The 25,326-nt window shown below is 46.5% G+C and overlaps 1 protein-coding gene across 2 annotated transcripts in view; it reads right to left on the bottom strand.

Annotated features, from left to right (window-relative positions):
• Positions 1-25,326, bottom strand: part of SLCO4A1 (solute carrier organic anion transporter family member 4A1) — a 36,961-nt gene that overhangs the window by 7,556 nt on the left and 4,079 nt on the right. The window contains exons 2-14 of one of the 2 annotated variants that reach the window (XR_004755456.1): positions 20,860-21,041; positions 16,527-17,466; positions 15,337-15,427; positions 14,410-14,531; positions 14,022-14,133; positions 10,155-10,309; positions 9,387-9,582; positions 8,645-8,810; positions 7,846-8,012; positions 7,473-7,537; positions 6,780-6,928; positions 5,082-6,140; positions 4,760-4,763 (exon numbers count right to left, since the gene is read on the bottom strand). Coding sequence is in view for 1 of the 2 variants with exons in the window: in XM_035343549.1 (XP_035199440.1) it covers positions 5,991-6,140; positions 6,780-6,928; positions 7,473-7,537; positions 7,846-8,012; positions 8,645-8,810; positions 9,387-9,582; positions 10,155-10,309; positions 14,022-14,133; positions 14,410-14,531; positions 15,337-15,427; positions 16,527-17,328 (2,175 nt within the window). In the remaining variant the exon portion in view is untranslated. Of the gene's footprint in view, positions 1-3,961; positions 6,141-6,779; positions 6,929-7,472; positions 7,538-7,845; positions 8,013-8,644; positions 8,811-9,386; positions 9,583-10,154; positions 10,310-14,021; positions 14,134-14,409; positions 14,532-15,336; positions 15,428-16,526; positions 17,467-20,859; positions 21,042-25,326 lie in introns of those variants that run through there. The other variant, XM_035343549.1, reaches the window with a different exon arrangement.

Below are 25,326 nucleotides of genomic sequence, written 5' to 3'. Positions count from 1 at the left end.
AAGAAAAGAAAAGAAAAGAAAAGAAAAGAAAAGAAAAGAAAAGAAAAAAGAGCATTTCTGGGACACCGGTCATGTCAGCCTAAGGCAGAAATTCATTCTGATGCCAGCCTTTGCCCAAGATGAGTCATGCCTTGGGAATACCCCGGCTTGCCCAGGGTGGAGGAGGGCAGGGCGGCTCTGCAGGCACTGGTGTCTTAGACTTCAGCAAACAATAAATCTTCTCATATTTACCATCTTATCAACTGCTAAAAAGATTATTAAGCTGAAAAAAAAAATGAAAATGTAGAAATCTGATTAATTTTGATAAAAATTAATTGTGTGTTTCCAGGTTTTCAGTTCATTAAAGTTTCAAAGATTAATATTTTTTTCCCATGCAGAAGGGAAAATTTACAGCTGTTTTGGGATAGGAAAAAAAAAACTTGCTCCCTTTTACTGCCAATGAGACACAAGAAGTAGCAAACCCTTACTTTCCAAGACTCTTTGCTTGTTCCATCTGAAGGGCTTTTCTCCTACCTCCTCCAGTTCCCTTCATCGCTAAGAGTCAGGTAAAAATGCTAAGTATTTTATAAAGGCAGAAACAAGACATGCCTTCTGGATAACACATTTGCAACTTCAGGCAAAGAGGCGTTCACAGACAACAAAGCCCCACTAATGAGAGCAACCTTGTGCTTAGTGGGAATGTTAATCAATTAGACATGCAGAGCATTAATGATGTTTTTTTTTTTTTGCCTAATTAGATTAGCAAAACATGAGCACAGACGCTTCTTTCCCCCCTTGCAGCCATCCAGCTTGTGCCTCCCGAGGAGCACCACCCATCTGGCTCCGGGTGCTCCGTGGGGAGAGGTTTTCCTGGGCACCCAAGCAGCTGGGAGCAGCTGGGCAAGGCAGGAGAATGGGGCTAGGACAGCCAGGTCCTGCTGCGGTCAGGGGATGCGGGAAGGTTTCTGGTTTTTGCAGAGACCCCCAGGGCTGGATCACGTCCTTTAGGTAAGTCTTGGGAGGCCCAGGTGCTCTCTTGCTTATTGAGTGCTAGCAGGATACCCAGGCAGCGCTGCTGAGATCTCCAAGGTAATGATAATAACAGGGCTATGAAAAATGAGATGAGGCTTATCTCTAGAAGAAGAGCATCATTTGATTCAGGGCAAGAGCCGAAGCAGATAAGAGGCTGGAAACACTCACAAGTTCAGAATAATAGTGACCTGCAAAGTGTGGGATTCCTGAAAAACACTGATAAACTCTCCGGAGTTTTCATCAATTTTCTTCCAGTTATCTGATTTATTCAAATGCAGGTAAGACACTGCTTAGTGCCTGGCTCCCCAGAGAAGAGAGGAAATGAAGGAAATGCTGCACTGTTTTAATGAGGGAATATTCTTACAGTAGATCTTACAGCGCGGTGTTAAAAGGATTGCACAAAACCAAATAACCTCCCCAACTCAACTGCTGCTTGGGAATTGTGGATTATCACACAAAGAAAAGAGGAAATAATGTTTTAACGTGTTGTCAAACAAAGATTAACCATGCATCAGCAAGCCCCAGGCTGGGTTTCTTTAGCAATTTTGGCTGCTTCTCAGGAGATGCTGGCTCCTTGCCTGCACCCCATGCAGCCTTCGGGCAGGTCCCTGCTCCAGGGGAGCAGCTCTGTGTGGGGAGCAGGAGGTGTTTACAGAGAGACTCAGACAGAAACCCCCTAAACAATCCCAAATGATGTAAAAAGATGCAAGCTGAACAGCACCCGACTGTCTTTTGCGAAGGGTCTCAATGTTTCGGTGTCATTCTCCACACTTCCAGGTAATGGCAGCTATCAGCCTGCGAGGGCAGAAGGGCACGGATTGAACCGCCTTGCCTGGCTGCTGCTTCCAGCGGGTCCTGCAAGCAGTGAGCACTGCAGCCTGCACTTTAGCTGCCACAGACTCATTGCTCAGTGAAGGAAGTTAATTGCCATTAGCTGGGAGATCACAGGAGGTCAGGGGCTCGGTAGAAAAGATGACAGCACAAGTACAGCCTTTTTGGTGCATCAAGCTAGGCCCTAGTGCTTTTTTCCCTCTTTATATTATTATTATTATTATTCTCCAGAATAAACACAACAAATAGCCTGTATTTTCCATGTCTGTCAGCAAACCCACCACACCTCCCAGTGCAGGCTGAGCTGCGTTGCAGAGGTCTTACCTGCGTGCAGAACTGGCCAGGCTGCCCTCAGCTCCTGCTGCGACTTACCCGTGAGCTTTTAGATGCTCAGTCCATGAGGAACACCCTCAGCACTCCTCCCCTTGCTGCGTGAGATCCAGATGTAGGCACTGAAGTACAATTGCAGTGACCTACATCAGCTGAGAATCTGCCCTGTTCTCACTAGCAGCCAAAAGTCACAGATTTGTCCCCATCCTTAAGAATGAAGGCAAGCAGTGATCACAGGTAGTTTAGTCTTCCTGCTAAATGCGTTTTTCATCGATGTTGCTTAGGTGACTTGATTTAAGTTCCTTGTAAGATTTTATCTGTTATGCCGTAAGGTCTGAGAGCTCATGATTTTTAATTCTTACCTCTGCTGAGGTGGAAGGCTTCATCTGTGCTTTCATGGGCTTCCAAAGCTCTTCTCAGAACAGATTTTGTATTTTTAACCAGGTTGCTGGGATAGCGAGAGACCACATTTTTCATATTAGTTTGGACCTGGATAGATTAGTATGTCAAACATTCATGTCTAGAGCTAGTTTCTATAGTTACTAGTGCATTAGTGTTTCACTGAACTGCTGCTATCTTAATTTTATAGTAGCCTTGCTTCACCCTTAGGAGAAGGGTAGGTCTGTAACGAGGGATTTTGGTGGAGCCATCCCATTGCATGCACTTTTAGGAGGCTTCTCAAGACTGTCGATTAACTAGCGGGCTGTTACTTGGTAATGAAGCAGGTGAGACTTGGCACAACTGAAATTCTTAATTTAACGTGAGATTTAGTCTTCTAGGAAACTGGATTGAGGTTCCCCAGCTGGAAGATAAACTCAGTGCCCCATTCCCAAAGGAGCATAACGAACTCATTTTCACCTTTTAAATCTGCTGCTTGCAGGACGATATTAAAACTTGGAGGAAAGACATGGTAATTTTGGCATTTATTATTTAGGCTTCATATACAAATTAATCCACTTCCATAGAGATAATACCGCTGGTCTGTTTGCACCCGCACGTGCTGCATCACTTCCAGATTACAAATGGTATCTAGCAGATCCACCCCGTGGGTATAGCTCCGATTTCTGATGCTGAAGCAAACTCGGCCGTGCTGCTGTCTCCATTGCCATCTAGCGGCACCCCGAGGTTTCTTTCCTCCAGGAAGCTTTCCCTGAAACTCTTCCCTGGAGAAATCGGCTCATTGACGTGGGTTTTGGCTGCAACAAACACCAGGCATCTCTTCCTGCTTGGGCTCCTTTGTGCGCACTCATTTGTTTTAACTCCCTGTGGCTTTCCCTCAGTACCAACCACTGTTTGTTGGTGTTCTTGATCAGCATGAGTCACTCCTTAAGCAAACAGTACGGGACGCAGGACTTTGACCTCATTTTCATTGCACACTTCTGGGAGAATCCACTTGACTTTGAGTGGGTCACTCTGGGGATGGATGCGGGCCGCACCTTTCCCTCTTCGTTCTTCTTCCTCAGGAACCAAAACCTCATTTTGCCTTCAAAAGCGATAGTCCCCCTTGGGGAGGAGAGAGTACATCGGTATGAGATACAGAGCCACAGGGTCTCACTGGCATCTGCTGTCCCACCCGTCAGGCGGTGCTGCTGCAGCTCCCGCAGCCACCAGGTGCTCTGTGAGGGCTGCTATTTAAGCACAACCCCAAATCCAAGCTCTCCTCCCTGGAGGGATTGCAGACCCTTGGGGACACCGTGATGATGTGCAGCAAAACCCAGACCCCTACGGGGTGGCCCTGACCCCATTAGCAGGATGGCTGATGGAAAACACACACAGGCACCCCGTGAAATACTGATTATATTTCTGTGCTTTTTATAGCAATATAGTACTTTATTTGAGACTGGGAAACATTCTCAAATATTTTGTTTTTAAATTACCTGTACACACACAGAGCCTGCTTATGGAAAGGGAGCACCTTGCTATGACTTACTCAAATCCATCTGTCACCAGTCCATCACCACCAAAATAAACCCCCCATAGTTTCCTTTTGCTCTGGAAATAGCACATTCAGATAAACCTCATTATATATACAGAAGAATTACATCGCCATACCAATATATATATTTATATATTTAAAAAAATCTACCTTCCATAAATACATCATACATAAAATATGCTCCCAAAATACATTCATGCATGTTCCCCTTTTATGATCCCTGCTTGTACCCCAGACATCTGTAAGCTGGGAAGGGCAATCTCCGGGCGAGGACTGGAGACAGGCTCATGTTTGCAGGTGGCACCAAGACCAGGCCAGGCTGTGAAGAAGCCTTTGGTGTTCAGGTGGTGTCAGAGTCAATTCCTGCATCCAATGAGGTCTAATCCTGCCCCTCCGGGACAGCGGGGCTCTCTTGCCTGCGATACTTGCTGTGGCCTTGGTCATCAAACTGCACCAGTTGCCAGTTACCAGCAGCCAAAGGAAACAAATGCCCATTCTGTGTCTGCTTAGGTAAGCATAAATACACAAAATATACAAAATAATTCTAAGTAGCACCTGGCACAAGCTGTGTGCCAGCTTTGCAGCTCAGTAACACACGTCCTGTCCCTGTGAATGTGTCTGATTCAATGTAGGACCGCCGGGACTGGCCACAGCCCTGCCCAGCCTTCATCGCCCCAGAGCTGTGCCTGGACCTGTGCAAGTACAGGCAGCTGAGCACCTCCCTCGCCTGGTGGGGCTGTGAGGGAAGGCAACCGTCTGCTGGATGCTGAAAACCCACCCTTAACCCCTGGTCGATATTGCAAGTGCACGCTTACAGGCCATTTGGGGAACGCTGCCCTCTCTACTTGCAAACACTGGCCTGGAAACAAGTCAGCATCCCCTTTCCACAAAGCGGGCTGGCGTTATGGCAAGCTCTCCCTTAGGTCTGCAGTCTAGAGAAAAAGTAAATTCATTCTGACTTCTGACTGCTGACAAAACCAGCATCTTTACAGAGCAACTGAAGAGAAGCATTGCATAGATCCGTATCTCACATCCTCCCACATCCAACAAACAACAGCAAGAAATGAGTTCAAGTTTTGTACAGGACATTATAAAAGGCATCACCATTAAACAACGCAACAAAAAAAATGAGGTGTCACCATGGTGTAAACTCTGCGAGGAAACAAGGCAGCGAAGTACATGCTCAGCAGCTCTCGGGGACCGCTGCCTGTAGTGTACTGATGCATTTGCTAGACAGATCTCATCCCAAACCTATCTCCCATGGCACAGGAATATGAACTTGCATAATTAGATGCTCTGCTCCTGAACAAAAGGGCTGGAGAGCACTGGCATGAATGACTAGCAATGCTGTGTGTCTGTGGGAAGGAAGACAACACTGCCTGGGCTGTCTGCTTTGCATACAGGAGTTCAAGGGCCAGTTGCCCTCTTTGCAATGCAGATTGCAGGACAGCAGGTGTCTTTTCAGGCTTAGAAAGTCTCAACAGAAGTTTTGCTACAGTTGGCTTTATCATTGAGATAGGAGGGAACAGATCCTCCCGTGGCTTAAACCCCACGCACTCCACTGGAGTTACTGGTGCCTATTTCCACTTGCAGAGGTCGTGGTCCTTGCGTGTCACAGACATGGAATAAAGCTATGGTAGCCCTTTCTTTAAATAAAATTAAATAACTGCATACAACATCAGCACATGACTTTAAATGTGCTTCTGCTGTTAAGAAAATAGCAAGCACACCAGTGACTAATTAAAGTATTTCTCTTAAACTAAAAAAAAAAAAAAGAGAATATTACTAATAATTAAATAATAATAATATAAAACCTAGGGACTGTATCATGTCTTCTTGTCATTTTTTTGAGACTGAGAAAGTCACTGGCATGTATACAGCTTCATATATCCTCTGCAGCAGGAAGCGAAGGTTTGGTTTCCTGGAGGTCACTGTTGCCATTTTCAGTCGTGTCCGAGCTGCCCTGAGCTGATTCTGCCGGTGGCGGTTTGTACAGCAAACAGGCGACCACAAAGAAAGTTGTCCCAAGCACCTGCAGACATCAAGACATCCCATTACTCCCTGTTCTGCCCCAAAACGGGTGCCCAGTCATCAGCAGGTGTAAACCGGGAAAGCAAGTGGGAACCAGCAGCACTTTAGAGAGTGTGAAGGATTTTTGAAGCCTCTTTTTCATGGTAACTGCTAAACACAGCACTCTACATCAAGTGCCTGTTTGGGAGCTGTTAAAATGATGGTTTCCAGCTAATAAATAGGAAACACAGAGCTAAGGTCTCGTATTTTCTAGTGGTGATCAGGGAACGGTTATTTACAGCTGGCCCGCAATGACATTGCTCACTCTCACTAACACACTGCAGTCTTACATTTTATTCCATTTCAAGCAAAAATCACTTCAGTAACTGTTGGGAGAAGAGGGGATTTTTCTTATGGTGCAACTGAAGCTGTAAGCCTGGAAAGTAATGGGATTTTAAGGGAATGATGGTGCCTGGAGCACCATTACCTGGCAAGAAGCAAATGGAGTTTTTGCCCTCACTGAGAACATTCCATGTCTTAAGGTCTAATTTGGGTTTGGAGGAGGCAGATTGGCACAACACGAGTTTGTAAAACTGTCTCCCAGTGCAAACTGCTGCCTCGTAAAGAGCTGCTTGATCCGAGTGTGAAACAACAGCCTCACCTTGTAGACCAGCCCAGTGATCAGGGTGTAGTGGCTCATGGCTGAGTTCTGGTAAACGTAGCAAGAGCCTTGCTCGCCGCACTGGTCCTGCCAGAGCAGGCAGGATTTATCGATCATCGACCCAAAGGCAATGGGGCCGGGGATGCTTCCTGTGGGAAGACAGAACAGACCCTCAGTTAGGGTAGGAGCTATGCACTCGCAAGGTGCTTTGGGACTACACTTGCAGGAATGCATCAGACACTGGGCTTACCATGATTAAGCAAAGCCACCCTGAAAAGTCCAGGGCTGTGCCCAGAGCAACAAGGCACCCAAACCATGCTGAATTTCAAGCAGTGAGAGTCCAGAGAGTTGACTTTTGACTCTGGCCTGCTTATTGCACAAGTGCCAAAAGACATACACAGGGGCTTTGATGTCCCTTTTTTCTTAAAATAAGGACCTCTTGCCAGGACATTGCTTGCTCCTCTGCCCCATCTGTGCCGTGTTACAGAACCCTTCATTCATTTTTTCAAATTCTATGCAAACAGAATTAGATTTTTCCCTTGCAAACAAGGGAAAGCATCCTCCTTTCACCATCCAACGTTCTGCCCCCTTCTTTTCCAACCTGACTTGTTTTGTTCTTAGGTAAAACAGCATGGCACTTGCTCCGCACAGCCAGAAGACCACTCGGATGCACAAAGTCACTTTGTACTATACCTAGCGTTCGTACGACGATCCACTGGATCCCGAGTGCAAACGACCTTTGTCTGTCAGGGACACACCTGGGGAAGAAGAGGGGGATGTTCAGCAGCTCTGCCAGGCTGCACAGCACCTCCCTGCGTGCCAAACTTTATCCCAGTGCAACGTCCACCCCTGCCGCTGCAAACTGGGAGACACATACACCCGTGCCTGATGTCAGAGGAAAGAGCTGCTGCCAATGCTAAGATTTGCTCTCCCAGCTAGACAGTGAAGGGAATTAGTCCCTCCCTTTCCAGACTGGTGGTTCCCGTCACACATTCCCTAGGGCTTGAGCCCCGGGATAAAAAGGAGACGGAGATATTTGGGTCTTCTTGCAGAAGACCCTGCTTACCGCAGAGTTGCAGTCAGGGCAGGAATGCTGCTCAGGAAGGTGAAGAGTATCACTATGAACATGAAGAAGAGAAACAGGGTCTTTTTCGCACAAGAGGAGGTGCATTTGCCTGCCTCTGCCTCACCAGGGAAGGTATTTTCCTCAACACAACTACACTCCTTATAGACCTGGGAAAGAAACGCTGGTGAGTTGTTTGCCAGGGAGAGCAGTGATAGTCAGAGCTGGGCTTTAAAAAGAAATAAATTCAGAGAGGGCAGAAAACAGCTGGTTTTGCTCCCCGAGCAGAGTGAAGCAGAAATCCAGCTGCATTCTTGACACACACGTTTCAAAACAGATTATTAAATAAGAGAAATGAACTTTGCCAGGCAGCCCTTGAGAACCGAATGTTATCATTACCCATTTGAGCCTTTGCCTGTGTCTATGAGCAGCATGCTGGAAGGAGGAGGAGGTGCATCATGTGCACTGAAAACCCAAAACAAGCCCCATAAGCACTGGCAGAGGAATCAGGTGCCCACTGAGTTCCTGAGCCTGCCTTGGTGATATCCGACGGATTTCAGTGCAGTTTGACGCAGAATGAGGCAAATTCAAAGCTGGGCACTTGAGGGAAGCACTTTGAGCCTGGCCTCAGTGTACTTTCCACCTTCCTCCCAGGCATTGCCTGAGAGCATCCTACACCTGCTGCAGGCTGTCACTGACTTGCACCAAAGCTCAGACCTGAGGATGCTTTTTCAGAGCCAGCCAAACCACTCAAAATATGACATGCCACTGTGTTGTTAATGCATGGTGCTTTGGGACATACCTTCTTGCCATTCCTGAGTTTCTCAGACACTTTTTTGCACCCGGCGTGGCAAGGAGAATAATACATAATGTTATTGCTTCCGCAGACGGGGCTGTAGGTCTCCCGCAGGCAGCCGCACTCGGCGTTGCACGCTGCTGTCAAGTTAACGTGGCCATCGGGCAGAGCACTAAAGGAAACACAGGAGCAGTCAGCGGGAAGCCCCGAATGGTTTTCCAAAGGAAATGTGGTAGAGTAAGAGAAGAAGAGGGGATGATAGGAGTTGCACAGGATCCCCAGAGAGCATAACACCAGGCTTGGGAAAGGTCTCATAGCTCACCTACTTTCAACCATGAAACAGGAATTGTGCTTTGAGCTACAAAGCACGTTTAAGTGACCAGCTAACGGGGACACATCTCCATTTGTATGGGAGACTCCCACTTTTAGTCTAAACCAGTAACCCCCACTATTTGTAAGGCCCCTGGACAGAGGAGGACCCTGTGAAGGCAGCTGAAGAGTGAAGTGACACACACTTGGTGGTGATCCCTTCCCTGCCTACAGCAGGAGCCTTTTCCATAAACTCTATTAAACTAAAAAAATTTGGGCATCTGCATTCTGGGGACATGGTTCTCACCTTCATCATTTCCCTGTGAGACTGACTGGACATTATCTTCCATCTCCAGCACTAACAGATAACCAACATCAGCACCATGTATTTGCAGTTACCCTTATTGCAGTACAAGACAGGTGGGATCATCGTTATTACCTTCCCATGTACGTGTGGGTTACTCCTGCCATTGTCATGTTAGGGCAACGAATGAAAAAAATGAAAATAGCCATCAGACTTGTCACTGTGCAAAGCAAACACAATTTGATGATTCCTGAGCAGCGGAGTTTAAATTTATTCACAAGGAATCCTCCCAGGAATGTGCCTCCCCCTCCAGCCGGCACAACCAGATAACCTGAAAAAGGGAGAAAAAAAAAAAAAGAAAAAAAGGTTAGAAACAACAGCAAGGAGTTTCTGTGTCTGAATACATGAAGTGCAGTGTGTCTGCATGAGAGTAACCCTTTGGCTGCTGTGTTGCTTCTTGGTAGGAGTTCAGTGGACTCTGCTTCAATAGGTGGTCCTCCACAGCAGCCAGGTAACATGGCACGAAGCTGGTTGGGCAACTTCTTCTCCCCAGAGATCTCAAAGCAGACTGTTTCAGGTGCATATCATGAGTACTGATGCCTGTTGGACCCCACAGAACTCGGATTAAACTTTCTAAGTCTGGGACATGAGAGTTAAGTGAGGCTCTTCCCATTGACAAGGTATGTCTGCAATTCAGACATTTCTTGTTAGAGGTTGTTATCATGCTTCCTGGTAATGCCCAAGAAGGAACAGACTACACTTATTTTGCTTTCCTCTAGAGGGTAACAGATGGCTGCAGGAGTGACACATTTCTTACTGATGTCTGTAGATATAGCATGAGCTACAGTGCTCTTGTATTTGTAGGAGAAAATCAAAAAATGTTGCAAAACCAGGTTTCCTTACCAAAAAGGGTAGCAGCTTCAGAGGCACTTAAACTGAACTGAGACTCCAGGAACTTGGGTCCAAAGGTGGACATCCCAGCAATGAGGGTGGCTTCAGTTGCTCCCGCTAAGCAGAGGAAGATGAAGGTGGGGTTCTTCAGAAGCAGCAGTACTGATCTGGGAAGGATAAATATACTGGGATTGAATCACTGTGGCACATTTCAGTTTCAAGTGCGTTCAAGTATCTTCCATTCCTAAGTGGAAGGACTCTATTTGTCACCAAATCTCAATCATTCCAAGGTTGTATTAGTTCCTGATGGCACTTATCCTGGGACTCTTGACTCAAATAATCAAGAGCAAGGAAAAAAGTTGTTATATACATGTACAAACGCTCCTCACGTGCACCCATGTTCTCATGAGAATAGCTATCACTTATAACCATGGATGTTTTGCAGCTCATGGGAAATACCAAGCAAGTCTTTCTGTATGGAGGAAGCACCTCCAATATACCTGATATCCCCCAGGAAAACAGAAATTACTCTTTCTCCCACAACCTAAGCATAGTTTTACATGTAGATTAACGTGTAAGTTAAGCAAATACATTTTATTTTTGACCCACTGGGATTTAGGAAAGAGCATTAGATATTCCTGAAAAAATGCCATGTGTCATTTATATGCAGAAAGATGATCCAGCAATAATTCCATCTCCAAGACACAGAAACACCCTCAGGCACATGGGACGGTCTCAATTATCTCCCACTATCTCAGATATTGGACTAAGAGGGCTGACACTGCTTTGCACGGAGCATTTTGTAACGAGCTTGAAATTCTGCCACGTAACTTCCCCTAGGTTTAGCCTGGACCTGTACAAAATCGCCCTGTTTTGGGGTCTGGCACATCCCGCAGCAACAGCAGCAACTGCGACACAGCAGGATGCTCATTGAATTGAAAGGCACTGACAGTCAACAGCTACAGCTTGGGCAGAAGTGTGAAAAAGAAGAAAAATCTACTGAATTACGACCAAATGTGAGAGTGTGAGGCTCAGGATCAGATATGCCAGGAATTTAGAGTGATTTCACCCATGTGAAGCAGACAACTTCATTATAGCAAAAGAACAAAGCGTTTGAAAGACAGAAATACCACAGATTCTTACACCTTGATTTCAGAGGGCTTTATAATAACCATTGTCTAGCTGTTGGGATTAGCTTAATTTACTAGCATATTTTCCAGGAACGGTCTTTTCAACTTGGAAGAATGAAGCCTAATCTCTTAGCTAGGAAACAGTCCTGGTGGGCCTTGTGACTGATGTTGAAATATTACAATGCCTTCACCTCTCCCAGTTCAAGAGAAAAGAGAAGAGTTGTTCCTGGCACTAGCATTACTTTGTCAGACAAAGGCTGCAGGTAGGAAAATGCAGAGGAACAGCTTTCAGCACTAAGAGTAAGGGCATGTGTCATTTCTTGTTTGCAGACTGGAGATGTAGTTGTGAGGAGCTAATGCGTATAAAACCTTGAGTCAACACTGATCTTTTCATTGTTGCCAGCAGGATTTTAATCACACCCAGAAACCACGTAACTCTCCAGAAGTCTTGGCTGTCCTTGGTTCTTGCAGCCAAAGGGATTTCAGGGAGCTCAGCATTGCCAGGAGAGGAATCCTACCACTCGTCCTACAAGTCTTTACTCACACAGGCACACTTGGGCACTTTTTCCTCTTGTAATAGTCCTACTGAGGGAGCCGGGAGCTCATCTGAGGAACGTTTGCATGCCCAGGACAAGAGGCTGCCAGGCTGTAACAGCGTAGTGCCACGTGCTAACGAGTCAATAGTGACAGGTGGCCACTTGTGCAATCTTACAGCCTGTGAACGGGGAGTTTTCCAGCATGCAAAAATGACACCTGCTGTAACCACCACCTAGGGAATGGAGGGCAGTATTCCTCCCTGAGGATTGCAAAACATCCTCCCCCCACCACACACACAGGCTGTAGTAAAGCCATGACACACACCAAAGCCCCACCCTGCCAAGTAATCCAAGAGGGACAAATGAAGTACTGACCATTGTTTTTTTGTTTGTTTGTTTGTTTTTTGTTTTCCTGAAGATGTGGGCTTGGCAGATCAAATGTGCAGCTAGTAAAGAACAAGCCTCCTGTCCTGTTTTTGCACAGTTCTACGTGTCTTTTCTTTGAACCTGCACTGACATCAGGGAATATTTCATGTGAGAAATTATATGAAAGCAGAGGAAAGAAAAGAATTAGGACAGAAATCTCTTCAGGGCAGAGGTTTAATCTGTCTGGGCTGTATTCCTGTACACTCCTACTTTTAGGGAGCACTGTGAATATAGTAACTCAGTAAGCTCTCTTAGAAAAGACCTGATAGCATGGAATAGTATTTTATTTCATCAGCATTTCTGCTTATCTTTGTGGGACTCTTACTGTCCGTACTGTGAGGAAACGTGTAGATCCCTCATGGAAACAAAAAAAACAGTGTCCCTTGGCCTTGCTCTGCAGGCGGGTCCACACGTACCCGAGAGCTGCGCACAGATGCGATCTCCTTTAATGCAAGTCTCTGGAACAGCAAGCCTTGAAGGCACTTCCCTTTTAATAATCAAAACCAGGGAAGCCAGGAGTCTGCTGGGTTTTTGCTTTCAAAAGAGAAGAACTTTCTGATGTTTTAAAACAATGACAACCGCACAAAAATCTGGACTGATCTGAATGGCTTGAGATGAGCCGAGCTGCCCGCCTTCAGTAGCCATTCCTCAGGAATGAGGGGCAAAGGAAGATGCTCCCGGAGCAGGACACCTCTAACTATTGCTTTCACCGAGACTGCTTTCACTGAGAAATAGGGGCAGTTTTGTTCAAGATAAGCAAGAGAAGCATAAAAAACTGAACTTCATCCCTCTCTGCTGCACAGTTTGTGTTGGTTTTAGTCATAACCTCCCTATCATTTAAATGCAGGGCTGAATTTAATTTCCGTGTGTAGAGTAAGTCGTGACCTCGGCAAATGGCACCCAGTCAAGAATGCCATTTAATAACAGAATTGAAATCTGTTCAATGTAATATTCTTCATGAAACTGCCTTAACCCCTGGTAAACCACAAATGACGTCTACTGGATTTTCTAACTCCTCCTTGCTCCGTGAGCTGACACACCAGGGTTGGACGGCAGCTGAGCACCTAGGCAGGTGCAAGCGTGCTCACCATGCAACAGAGCCAAGCAGTGGCCCTGGGATTATGTGCACTGCTGTACCACTGCCATGCAGGGGAGGTAAGAGTAGGAACATGTAAACGGGGCTGCGTTTACACACACACACACACAAAAAAAAAAGAGAGAGAGAAAAACTAGGGAGGGAATAAAAGATAGAACAGGAACTGAAAACTACTGTGAAGGATATCGTGTTCCCTGAATTTGGAATGGAGCTATAGGGTTGGTTATTTTCTTTCCTCTCTTTTCTCATTAAAAGGACAAAATAAGGTTCTAACAGGAGACAAAAACAGAGGAAAGGGAGGAAAGCCCAGGAGACATTGCACAATGCACAGCTGGGACAGGTGAGGCCAGACACAAGCAGACAGGAGGATGACAGGAAGAAATGAAATATGAAATAATGCCACTGAGAGAATGAAATAGCAGTGCTGGTGCATCTCACATCACCTGAAGATCGGCACTGAGCCATTCCTTGTGAAATTCAGTGTGTTGTACATGCCCTCATGTGGTTCACACATGGCCATGACCTTCTGCAAACTGGAGACACGACCAGACGCTTGTCCCTGGTCTCCCACATCATCCCCAGCACAGTTTCTGCTTCACCAATTTGCCCAGTTTGAACCTGAGAGGAGGTGACCTCCTCTATCCAGAGGGATCCGTCTCCCTGAACATCACTCCTGGGGTGTTTTTCTCACCGAGGTAGATCTTTAACTGTTTTCCCAAAGTCCGGATCTGATGCCTTTTTGTGGCTCCCATCCTTCAGCTGATGAGCCTCCGACACCCTCATAACAATATACCGCTGGGATCCTGCAAGCAAGAGGGAAATGGGAACAAGAAGCAGATGAGACATGGGATGCTACCAAAGCAGGGAATTTGCAGGAGGCAAACAGCACGACACTCTCCACCAGCCCCAGCTGCTTGGCTTCAAGAGAAGAGCAGGGAAATAGGCAGTTGGAGAGCCAAGGGGTGAAATTAATATTTTAATTACAATTTGAACACTGGAAGCTTGTCCCCCACTGCTGCCCCGGTGTCCCCAGCTATGGGAGGATGCAAGCACAGCTCCAGCCCTGCGGGGCTGCGTACCTGGGAGGCGTTCGGGGTAGCCCAGGATGGGGATGGAGATAAGAAGTGAGGCTGCTCCGGCCCCCAGGAAGCCGATCCACCATGCCCCCACCCACAGCGTGTTTTCCGGGGAGATGTCAGTCCTGCAAGACACAAACCCAAAACGACACAAGGGAGAGAGGCGGTGGTTTGAAACGGAGGGGTTAAGTTGGGTGCTGCTCTCACTAAAGCTGGTAGGGCCTGGGGAGCACAGGGAGGGACATCAGTGAAGGAAACCACCTCTCCCACCATCCATCCTGCCACAGCACACGCTGCCTCCTTACTGTAGAGCACAGCATTTAATGAGCCCAGGAAATTACATCATTTAATTCTCCTTTAATCTCTAGCTTGCATGTTCACCTCTTCCCATTTCATTTGTGCTTTGGAGGTAGCTGTGATCCTTGCTCCATCCCAGAGCCACCCTTTCCGTGAAAAAGCTCGTGGAAATAACCCATTCCTTCCCAAGAAACCCACTCCCCCCTTTTATCCCATTCACCTGCCAAAGAGCCTGTAAGGCAACAGGGAATAAAATACATTAGAAACACTAAAAAGCAAGGAGGGAGGAGGTGTCGCGGCTGGATAACTGCAAGGAAAAGCAGCAGTGCTGGCAGCGGTGCCTGATCAGGGAACTCATTCAAAAAATCCACCTGCTGCTCCTGGCCTCATTAGAGCAGGCAGTGCAGCATGAGGAAGGATTTAGGCTGACAGGTTTGTGAGCAATTTTCTTCCAGTGACAACATTAATGCAAGCAATCATTCCAGCCTCGCCCCCTCCCCCCCCCCCGCAGAAACGTTGCTGAACATGGTGGGCACGTTTCCACCTGGATCATTTTTCTGGAATTTTTTTTTAACCCCAAAGGAAACATACAGCATTAAGGAAAAGGAACAAGATTATTTTTTAACAACTTACTCTCTGTGTATTTCAGTATAAATATTTAGAAACATTCCTCCTACCAGATAACCCGCTGCAGGCCCAAGGATTGCAGCAGTGTAGAAAACAGCTGAAAGGGAAAACAAGCCGTGTTAGAGAACCCGCAGCACTTCTGTGGATGTGCTGCTGATGGGGAGTGCTGACACCCACGACTTCAACTCCAGGTACACACAGATCACCGCAGAGTGACTTTTGGTATCTCCTGAGGTTCAAAAGGACGCTAAAATGGAAAATGCCACACGTGGCTGGCTCTAGCTGTGAGAGACACAAAGCCGGACAGCTGCAACAAGTTTCATCTCCCTCTTGTGCCCCAGGGAAATTTCTGCATCCAGGCAGGGAATGTTTATCACATGGGGTACACAAAACTGCTTCAGGGGGAAAACCTGTCTGTGTGGTTACTGTTTTATTATTTTCCAGGGGTGCATCTGGCCCTGCTGCCACATCCTCACTGCTGCTGCAATGAGCAGAGGCGCTGCCTTGCCACTGACAATACACGTCTACACGAAGTGTTGCAGCACTGGCATTTATTGTGCTTTGCTGCCATGGAAAGTTCATTGGCTTATCAATCCCAGCCCTGTCGCTGCCTCCTCTCCCTGCAGCCTTCTGATATAACCATACAGGCGGCCAAAGGCCAGGGCTGCAGGATGGGCTTTCCCCTGGTGGAGAAAGGTCAGTCCTGTCACCAGTTTCACCAAGTAGGCTGGAACAGAGGGGTGAACTGAGCCCCAGCCTCTCGGCAAAGCTGTACTTTGCACCAGCAGCATCTGAGCAAATGTCTCTCCTGTGCTATGGCACTAACAGGGCACTGCCTTGCATGGACAGGGTACGGCCCCATGGTTGCTGGTCTTACAGAGAAGCTAATGCCATGCACACCCTGGAGGGCTGTCCCCAGCTGACTCCCATGCTGGGGACAGAAACACCTCCTGGCCTGCGGGAGCAAAAATGCCCAGCTGCACTTGCAGGCCCTGCCTGCCAATAACTGCAAGGGGGAAAAAAAAAAAATAAATCAAAACCTCCCAAACAGCTGCTGCTGCTTCTCTCCGATTATCATCTTGTCTGTCATCAGGAACAAAAGGCTTGGAGGAACTCTCAGGAAAGCGCTCAGGGCTGCCTCGTCAGTGCCAGGGCAGATGGGCTGGGTCCCCCTCCCACCCCGCGAGGCCACTCACCAATGTACACAGGGGAGTAGTTGGTCTTGACGTTCTCGTCCAAATAGGTGACGCCGAGCGTGTAGAGCGGCGTGGCTCCCATCCCGTGCAGGAACTGCCCCAGCATGAAGACGAACCTGTAGCTGGAGAGGCTGGAGGCGGCCGGGGCGCACGTCTGGCTCTGGTTCGCCGCGCAGACGCCCACATCGGTCGACGAGTGCACCTTGTACAAGCCCGTGGTGAAGTGGGGCAAGGCGAAGAGCAGGGAGCCCAGGCCCATCACCATCACGCCCCAGCCCAGCCACCGCGGCTTGTGGCCGTTCCCCCCGAAATAGCTGACGAAGGTGAGGCAGAGGCAGGCTGCGATGTCGTAGGAGCTGGCGATCAGCCCGCTCTGGTAGCTGCGGAGGTCGAAGCGGCGCTCGATGGAGGTGATGACCGTGTTGATGAAGCCGTTCACCGTCATGCCTTGCAAGAAGGAGGCCACGCACAGGAAGAACAAGACGCCCTTGGAGGTGTTGAAGAGCTGCAAGCAGCCTGGCGTGAACCCCCCCCAGCCACATGCCAACTCCTTCGCATCGGTCGAAACATATTTAATCCCCTCACCAAACCGGGTGCTGTCCCTGGCCTCGCAGAGGGGCTGAGCGCAGGACTCGGCGGGGCTGGGGGTGCCGCAGCACCCCGTGCCATTGCTCAGCGGCGTGCCCCCGGGGGTGCTGAAAGCTGCACTGTCCTCGCCAGAGGGAGATGGGCTTGGGAAGACTGAGTTTGCCTGAGGGAAGTGGAAGCCATTCTCTCCCGTTAAGCTAGGGGGCTTGGCCATGAACGGCACGGCACTGCACGGCCAGGTGCTGTCGTGGTGGGGGCGGCTTTGCAGGGTGCCGTAGATATGTCTACTTGGGGGTTGAGATTTTTGGCGTGTACATCAGACGGGGAGGGTGTGAGCCGAGACCATTGCAACCTGTGAAAAAAAACAAAACAACAACAAAAAACAACAACAACAACAACAAAACAGTTTTTTCACATGCTTTTGTATACAACCATACCAAAAGCCACAATTATTTTTCTTTTTGTAGAATACTTATTCTTTCTTAACAGGTACCAGCATTTTGCTGTGCAGTGCAGCTAGACGCGTGCCCTTTACCACAGTGTGCTTGTACATCAGGCACTGGGGCACCGCTAATAGTACAGAAAAGAACACTGTCTTCAAGGGTATATAAAAAAAAAAATAAAAAAAAAAAACACAAAACAAAACAACCACACTAAAGGCAGTCTCCCTACCTGTTGAAGCACCTTATCCTTTCCTAAGAGAAGAGCAGACCCTTCCCCTGCCAGGCACAGCCTCCTTCTTTTCCCTTTCTCCTGCAGAGAACAGTGTGGAAAGCTCCAATTTTCACACTGTTAAAAGTCTTTTGGTCTCTTTCACACTATGCTAATAACAGTTTATAACTATCCTGAGAAGTTTCCACAGTTAGACTGATTTTATTCCAGGCCCTCAGATCTGTTTACAACTATTAAGTAAAATCCTTTCTATAACTAATTAGACTACATGCCATTGCAGAGCAAGCTGCAGGGCCCAGGCTCTAACCTGATTACTGCTGCAGACTGCCTTCTTTCAACCACTTCCTGTGCTGAGCAGTCCCAGCATCTCAGCACCTCATCATGGAAGAAAAAAATAAATGTATTTTTTAATTGTTTTTATCATTTATAGTTCTGCCAATGCATTTAAGATCTCTTTTGAATGTTGGTCTCAAATATGCAACAAATGCTAGACAAGAGCTACATTATTACAGATTATTTTCAAAGCATCGCATGTTTCCCAATTACTGTTTTTAATATTTGTTCAAGAGGCTCCTATAAAAATACCCCTTTTCAGCTTGCAACTAGCACATCAATAGGGTTATGGGAGAACTAGGAGGCTGTTTTCCCAATAAAATGAGCCATATTCAGATTGCTGTAACCTGGGAATATTTCAGCCTTCGGCGAATGAACTAATACTCATCTGTGCATTGCTGAAAAAGTTTATTGATATTTCCTTTGCAGATTATGGATTGCATGAGTGCTGATGTGCTTCCCTGTACTGGTGGTTCTTGAAGGCACTGGGGCAGGGGAATTGCAGAATTTGATGACAAGAAGACCACAGGGATAATGCTTCCATCCCAGAAGGGCAGAGGACATACCACATATGTAAGCATGTAACTCGAAAAACGCAGGTCAGTAGTGCTCCAACTGCACCGGTCCTTAAGATAAGTTTAGCAAATGAGAGACACCCAGGAGCACATGTGACCTTTCATTAGCAAATAATTCTGTAATATTAATGATCCTGCCTGGGGACCAGAGTGCACAGAATATGACAGGATCCCGATTCTAGCAGGAATTTGGTGATAACACAGAGGCAGTGTGCCACGAAGCACACTTGCAGCCACACATGTGCCCAGTGTTCTGTGGGTGCTGTCAGCACGGGAACCTCCACTGTTAACATGGGGAAATGCAAAAACTAGCCAAAGGCTTTGAAGTTCAGCTGCAGACACAGACTTTTGTAATGTGTTGGCATTATAATGGCTTGGAAGACCATCATTTTCACTTTTTTTTTTTTTTCCCTCCAATGTCCTTATGACTCTTGCAACTCTAAATCTATTCTTATCTTTGGATGTAGTATTGCAAACAATTAATAAGGGTTCTTTAGTACTCTAACCAAGAAGGGATTACTGGATACTGGATAAGGCTTTAAGGAGCAGAACTGGTCGTCTTATCCTGGTGTGAATCAACAGAGGCTCCTGCAAGGCAGCTGGCTGACATCAGCTGCACACTTGCCCACGTCACACACATTTGACGTTATTTGTACTCATAATGAAGCCTACTGAGCTGGGGACTGATTTTGCTAGCACTGATTTCAGTAGATAAAAAAAAACCATCTCATTTAGTTAGCTTATGCGACTGAGCTGCCAAAGTGGCACACCTTCCCCCAGGGGAACTATTCGTACTGTCTCTATCAGCACGGGGATGTCTCCATCGGTAGGTTTTTCACGAGTCAGGAAAACGATTATCACTTTACATTACAGTTTTCTCATCCTTGAAGTAGCAGGAACCTTGCCACCGGATCCAAGTGATTGCAGCATCCTCCCCCTCGACTTTTGTTACTCTTAATCCTACTTAGTTATCAGTGATCATGGGGTTTTTCAAGAAAGCCACAAATCTTTCCCCAAAGCAGCAGATGTCTCCCCCCACACCCAGAAGTCCCACACTGCCCCCAAGCCCACGGCCTGGCCCCCTCCTGCTGGAGCAGCACTGCCAGGCTGCACCCAGATGCTCCGGGCAGCAAGCCCGATTGCTACTTGCTGCTCTCCACCAAGCTGCTTGTTATCTCTCCAAGTGTTTCCAAAATGGAACTGACACATTCACTGGGAAGATTAGCTTCCACGTAAGCCATATGCCACTTTAGAGGACAAAAACTAATTGTTAGGAAAAAAAAGCAACAAAACCAACCAACTACATGCACTTCCTAATCATTTTTATTCATCTGAGCCATCCGTTTATTGCTTCTCATTCATCTCTGTTTTTAATGACTCAGTGGGTGAGTTCTTGCTTGCTTTGAACCAGGCCCAATGCTATTATCTCTATAGATTTACTCTTTTTGCTGCAAGAGTTTAACTCTTTTTTTTTTTTTTTTTTGAAGATGTACAGCTTGTTCCAGACTGCCAACATTACCGAGTCAACACAGTAGAAGTAGCAAGGCAATGAAAGCATGTAATTTGTATTTCACAGTGGAAGTTGTAAATACCCCCACGTCACCAATATTTAGTATTAAATCAATAGCAAAACTTTCAAGCTGTTATCAGGTGATGATTAAAAAAGTCACAGGACAGATAAAAAATATGTTGTGCCTCTGCTGAGGCCCGTGATTAAACTAATGTTACATATTATCTCCTAACTGATATGCAAAATAATCCCATTTCCCGAACAATGCCCAACAGTAGTTAATTTTCCCTTTCACTCTATGATTTTTGACTTTCACAGGGTATCGATGTGGCAAATAACATCTACTCATAATATCTGCTTTCCATAGCCAAGCACAGTTTATGGGCAGACTTAATCATTTCTTCATTCCTATGGCTTACACGGAGGTATTTTCTAAGGTAATGGGAATGGAGGAAAAAATGGAATATAATGCAAACCGGAGGGGAGCAGCCCCATACAATGCTCAGACTTATTCTCTCTGACCTGCAAGAGAGCCTGACCTTGCTGTACGGACAGCCAGGCTTTGGGAATGCCCCGATCCCAAAGGATCCCAGGCTCAGCCGTTACTCCAGCCAGGGACAAAGTCATCTGCTTAATTTCTCTTAGTAACACCTACTGATTTTTTCTTGGGCAGTTTTGCTTGGAGGATTATCAGTATTACTTCTGTTGCAGCTGATAAACACTGCATGGATCAAGCATAATCCACTCACTGGTTTACGAGGGGAAAGCCTCCCAGAAGTGTGACAAATCCACGCCGCGGTCCTGTGAACGGGGCTCGTCCTCCAAGCGCTGCTTGAGCTGGAATGGAGAGAACAGACAGCGTGCGGTGACTGGGCTGTTCTTTGGGGATACAACACTGATTTTTTTTCCTAGCAGCCAGACTTCCACGTAGCTCCCCAGGTATGTGAATAATGCCTTTTTTTTTGCACTCTTTTGCAACATGTCCCTTTGGTTCAGCAATATGGGGAAGGCTGCTATTGCTGGGAGCAGCCCTTTTGTAATCAACTGCTCTAGGAACAGCACCATCCTGCACACTCACAACATTTCAGGAGGGAGAAACGCACCTAAAGAGCACCCAGCACTAAATATCTAAATAAATAAATAAATATCTAAACAAATATCTAAAGCTGTGCTCGCCACCAGTGACAGTGCTGCGGCTGCACCAGAGGTGTGCTTTGAGTCGCTCTTGGGGTCTGAGGCATGGAACACAACAGCAGAAGCTGGCCTTACATTATCAAATGAGCAAGGACACATTTATAATTAAATAATGCCTAAGTAGTAAACCTTAGCACTCCCCAAATCCTTTCTTTGCCAAGCACTCTTCCACTCGCTGGCAAATTAATGCAATAATATGCAAGAAATCAGGAAGGTGGCTTTGATAATTTTCAATTAGCTGCCTGAAAATGCTTTGAAGATAAATCTAGCCAGATTTTCTCAGCTTATTTATTTGTTCCAGCTTATCTGTGCAAATGCAATTGGCTGCAGCTGCCTTAGACCATCTCTAAAAACTTGCAGTGCCAATACACAAAGCAGATTTAACCAGGCAACTATATTCTGCTTCAGCCAAGCTTAGCCAGACAAAAGGCTGTTTTATGCTGTAATTCCTAACTCCCTCTCTCTCACGTCACTCTTGCTTTAATGTCTTTTTCTTCCTCGTAAATTTGATCAATGATGAGGTTTCCGTGCTAGTACCATACGGTGGTCACCTGCTCGTGGAGCTGGGTGTCCCTGCAGCTCTCACAACACAGATACGACACTGACGTTTTCCTTACACATAGCACAGCATTTTTTTCCAGCATTTGTGTTCTCACAGCCCATATAAGGAAGTCCAATATTCAGGATAATGTTTCTGCATGAACCATTAGTCAGCTTTTCCCAGTGATTACCAGTTAGTTCCTATACACATCCCTTCTTTGCTTCCATGCAAAAGATGCACATTCAGGCAAATCCTGTATGATGTAAGCGATAACCAAAAAGAGCATAAGCCAAATGATGAACATCAAACATGATTTGCTGCTTCTAAAGATAAGAACAAAAAAAAATGAAAAAAAAAAAAAGCACAACAGGATGTTGCTTATTTACAATCACAATGCAAGGATGCTGAGCATCGGATAAATGTAATAGCATTAAGCCGACATCTACCATGGTTTACTGGAACTTTTTTTTTTTCATCTTCCTGGTTAGATCATGATGAAGGTAAAAATGAAAAGCAGGCATCCCTGCCAACATTTGCCATCCTCAGTGAGCACATGGGCACGAGTCTGTGAGATGGGCTGAGAGAGGGTTGGAAACTGTGTCAAGTGGGAGCATGAGAGGCAGCAAATGCAGGAAGGAGGCAGCTGGGAGAAGAGTATTTCCCACACAAGCCTACTTTTTTTCCAGATCAGCAAGTAATAGCTTCCCCAAACATTCCCCAGAGCACAAGCTCACTGGTGCACACCGCTTAACCTGGATCTTGTTTAACATCCAGCGATGCTCTCTAATCCTCCTAGGTATTAGTCTTGAGATTCCTGCCAAGCAGAGGAACAGCACAACCTCCCAGACAGCACTTAAATGAACTTGCTGCTTGAAATGGGCCATTTTGCACGCTACCCTACAACTCGGGCTGCTCATTTTTTGGTTATCCTCAGATCAGCACCAAGGAAGTCACTATGGCATGCAAAATATACAGTTAAATAACCCTGGTTCCTACATCTCAGACAGCTCCCTGGGAAGACGTTCTGCATAAAGAGTGGGATTTCTCTCTCTTAATTACTTCTTAAAAGTTAGGTATCAAATTGGAGTTAGACATTCCTATTGTCTCTGCTGACCACTGCAAAGAGATCATCACGTCCAGGTTGTTTATGGCTCTCAGGCCATGTCTCACTATTTTGTGTGTTACTAAATCACCCATTAGAGCAGACAGATCTGGAGCAGGAATGGGCACATAATCATATTTCTGTTGGATTAGCCAAGCACATTATACTGAGTATACTCTGGTCTCATGTCAGCTACAACAACAGAAATAATATTTGATCTAGCACAAAGCCAGATGGTGCAAAATTAACCCTTCAGCACAAATCTGACGTGGCATACGGGAGCTTGGACCAGGGCTGTGTGGCTGTAGGGCTTCTGACTCAGTGTTTGCTGTCTCCAAGTCTCCTGACACCATGCACTCTATCTGCCCTCCAACAATGAGCTAAACAAAAACGTCATGTTTCATCCCCTTAAAATAAACACCAAGTCAGAGCGGGTTAATTTGTGTTTGATCATGCAACACCCCAGATCCTGACACATTGTGGTTTGGGGATTTCTTTGAAGAAGGCATATCCCTATTGTGCAATCAAGAGGAAATGATGATCCCTTTGAAGGGAATGACTTCTCTTCCGTCTCTGAGTCAAAATCTCAAACCAGAACCCCAACTACAAATACAGCAACGATGAGATGACGGATAGGAACCCAGACCCAAAGGGAATGGTTCAGAGCATGAGGGCAGCACACTGGCAGTGTGATGACGCTGATCACTGCCACCAAGGAGAGGAAGAAGCTACATGGTGAATAGGATGGTCTGGGGATTTTAGCAGGCTCTGAGAACCTGAAATGATCGCTTCCTTAGAAACCTCCAGTGTGTTTCGACAGCAAATCCTCACAAATATCTCTGCTGCGAGCTCCTATAGTGGCTACAGCAAATGTCTTAATGTGGAAGGCACTGACAGTCTCAGGGATGTGTTATCCTCAGTAGCCTGCTGCTTCCATGTGACTGGTAAATAAATAAAAATCTCTGCTGGTCAGAGGTAAGATTCCATCGAGAGATGCTGGTGGAAAAACGCTCGGAGCAATGCAATTCTGTATTAAGTGGGCTCTCAAAGAAATCCAGCTCTGAATGAAACAGCAATCTCTCACCAGCACAGATCAATACACACAGTGATGTAGACACAGAGGAAGGTGCACGTGTGCTCCGCCACCACAAACACTGCTGGGTTTGCAAACTGCACCCCTTGCAGGATGGCATTTCTTTCATCTCACAGTACTCGAGCGGGTAATTCATGTCTACTGCCAGGGAACAAATTGCTGCCAAATGGTATTTCTTCCTGAAATAAAGGAACAAACAGGCATATAATGTTCCCATTGCCAACCCAAAACATCTGCTGGAAGTCAGAGGGGTTTGCTGTCCATGCGCACTGTGGGCACGGCTTCTACTTTGCACCCTCTGTTCTCTCGTGTATGAGAACTCGCAGCTTTAGACAGCAGCTGCTGGAGGACAGATTTATGTGGAAATCTGAAAACTGCCTTCAAGGGATTCCTGCCTCCATGCAGAAGCAGTGTGGTTTTCATGCCTCACTTGAAAACTCTTTTGTTTGCCTTGCCAAGGACCTGCCTGCATCCCACTGCCCCTGCGAAGGACCTATGAGGAATGAAGACGACAAATAAATAAACTTATTTTATGTTATCAGCTCAAATGAGGGTAACTGAGAATGATTTTTTGATCAGTATTCCCTAAGAAATATGGGCCTGAAGTTATTTTAACACATTTGAGACAGATAATCAGTGTACCACAGGTTGCTTACCTACTTGCCACTCATTTTAATTCAATTTCTTCAGCATCTTAAAATCCTCCTTTCAAGGTTTTCTGCCAAATAAGCGGCAAATACCCAGCACTAAGGGGATCACAGGCTGATCAGGGCTCCGGGGCGGCTGCAGAAAAGGCCGATTCTGCCGTAACGAAGACCCACGTCTGACTTGAAGGGTCTAAATCCTCTCGAGATTGAACCCACTCCAGCCATACAAAGAAAACGTAAAGCTGCTCTGAAAGCACCGTGAGGCAATCCCTTTGGGAGGGAATTCTTATGCTAACATAAAGCTCCAGGGCATCTGCCCTGTCCTGGATTATCCAGAAGGGGTGCGGGAGCAGATCGGTCACACGGGGAAGGTGCTGAGCCCTAGCAAGCCCGTCCAGCCACGGCAAGGCAGAGCAGGATGGACCAAGGGCTTGCCTTATGATTTCTATGGAGCTTGGGAAGTAAAAAAAAAAAAAAAAATGAATTGTAATTTCCCATCTGTTTTATTTGGACTATGTTAAGCCGAAAAGATCAATGCAGTTTTC

The sequence above is a fragment of the Oxyura jamaicensis genome, chromosome 20 (assembly GCF_011077185.1).
Source record: "Oxyura jamaicensis isolate SHBP4307 breed ruddy duck chromosome 20, BPBGC_Ojam_1.0, whole genome shotgun sequence".
Classification (NCBI taxonomy): Eukaryota; Metazoa; Chordata; class Aves; order Anseriformes; family Anatidae; genus Oxyura; species Oxyura jamaicensis.
Note: the sequence above shows the minus strand (reverse complement) of the source record. Positions and strands in the feature narration are given on the sequence as shown.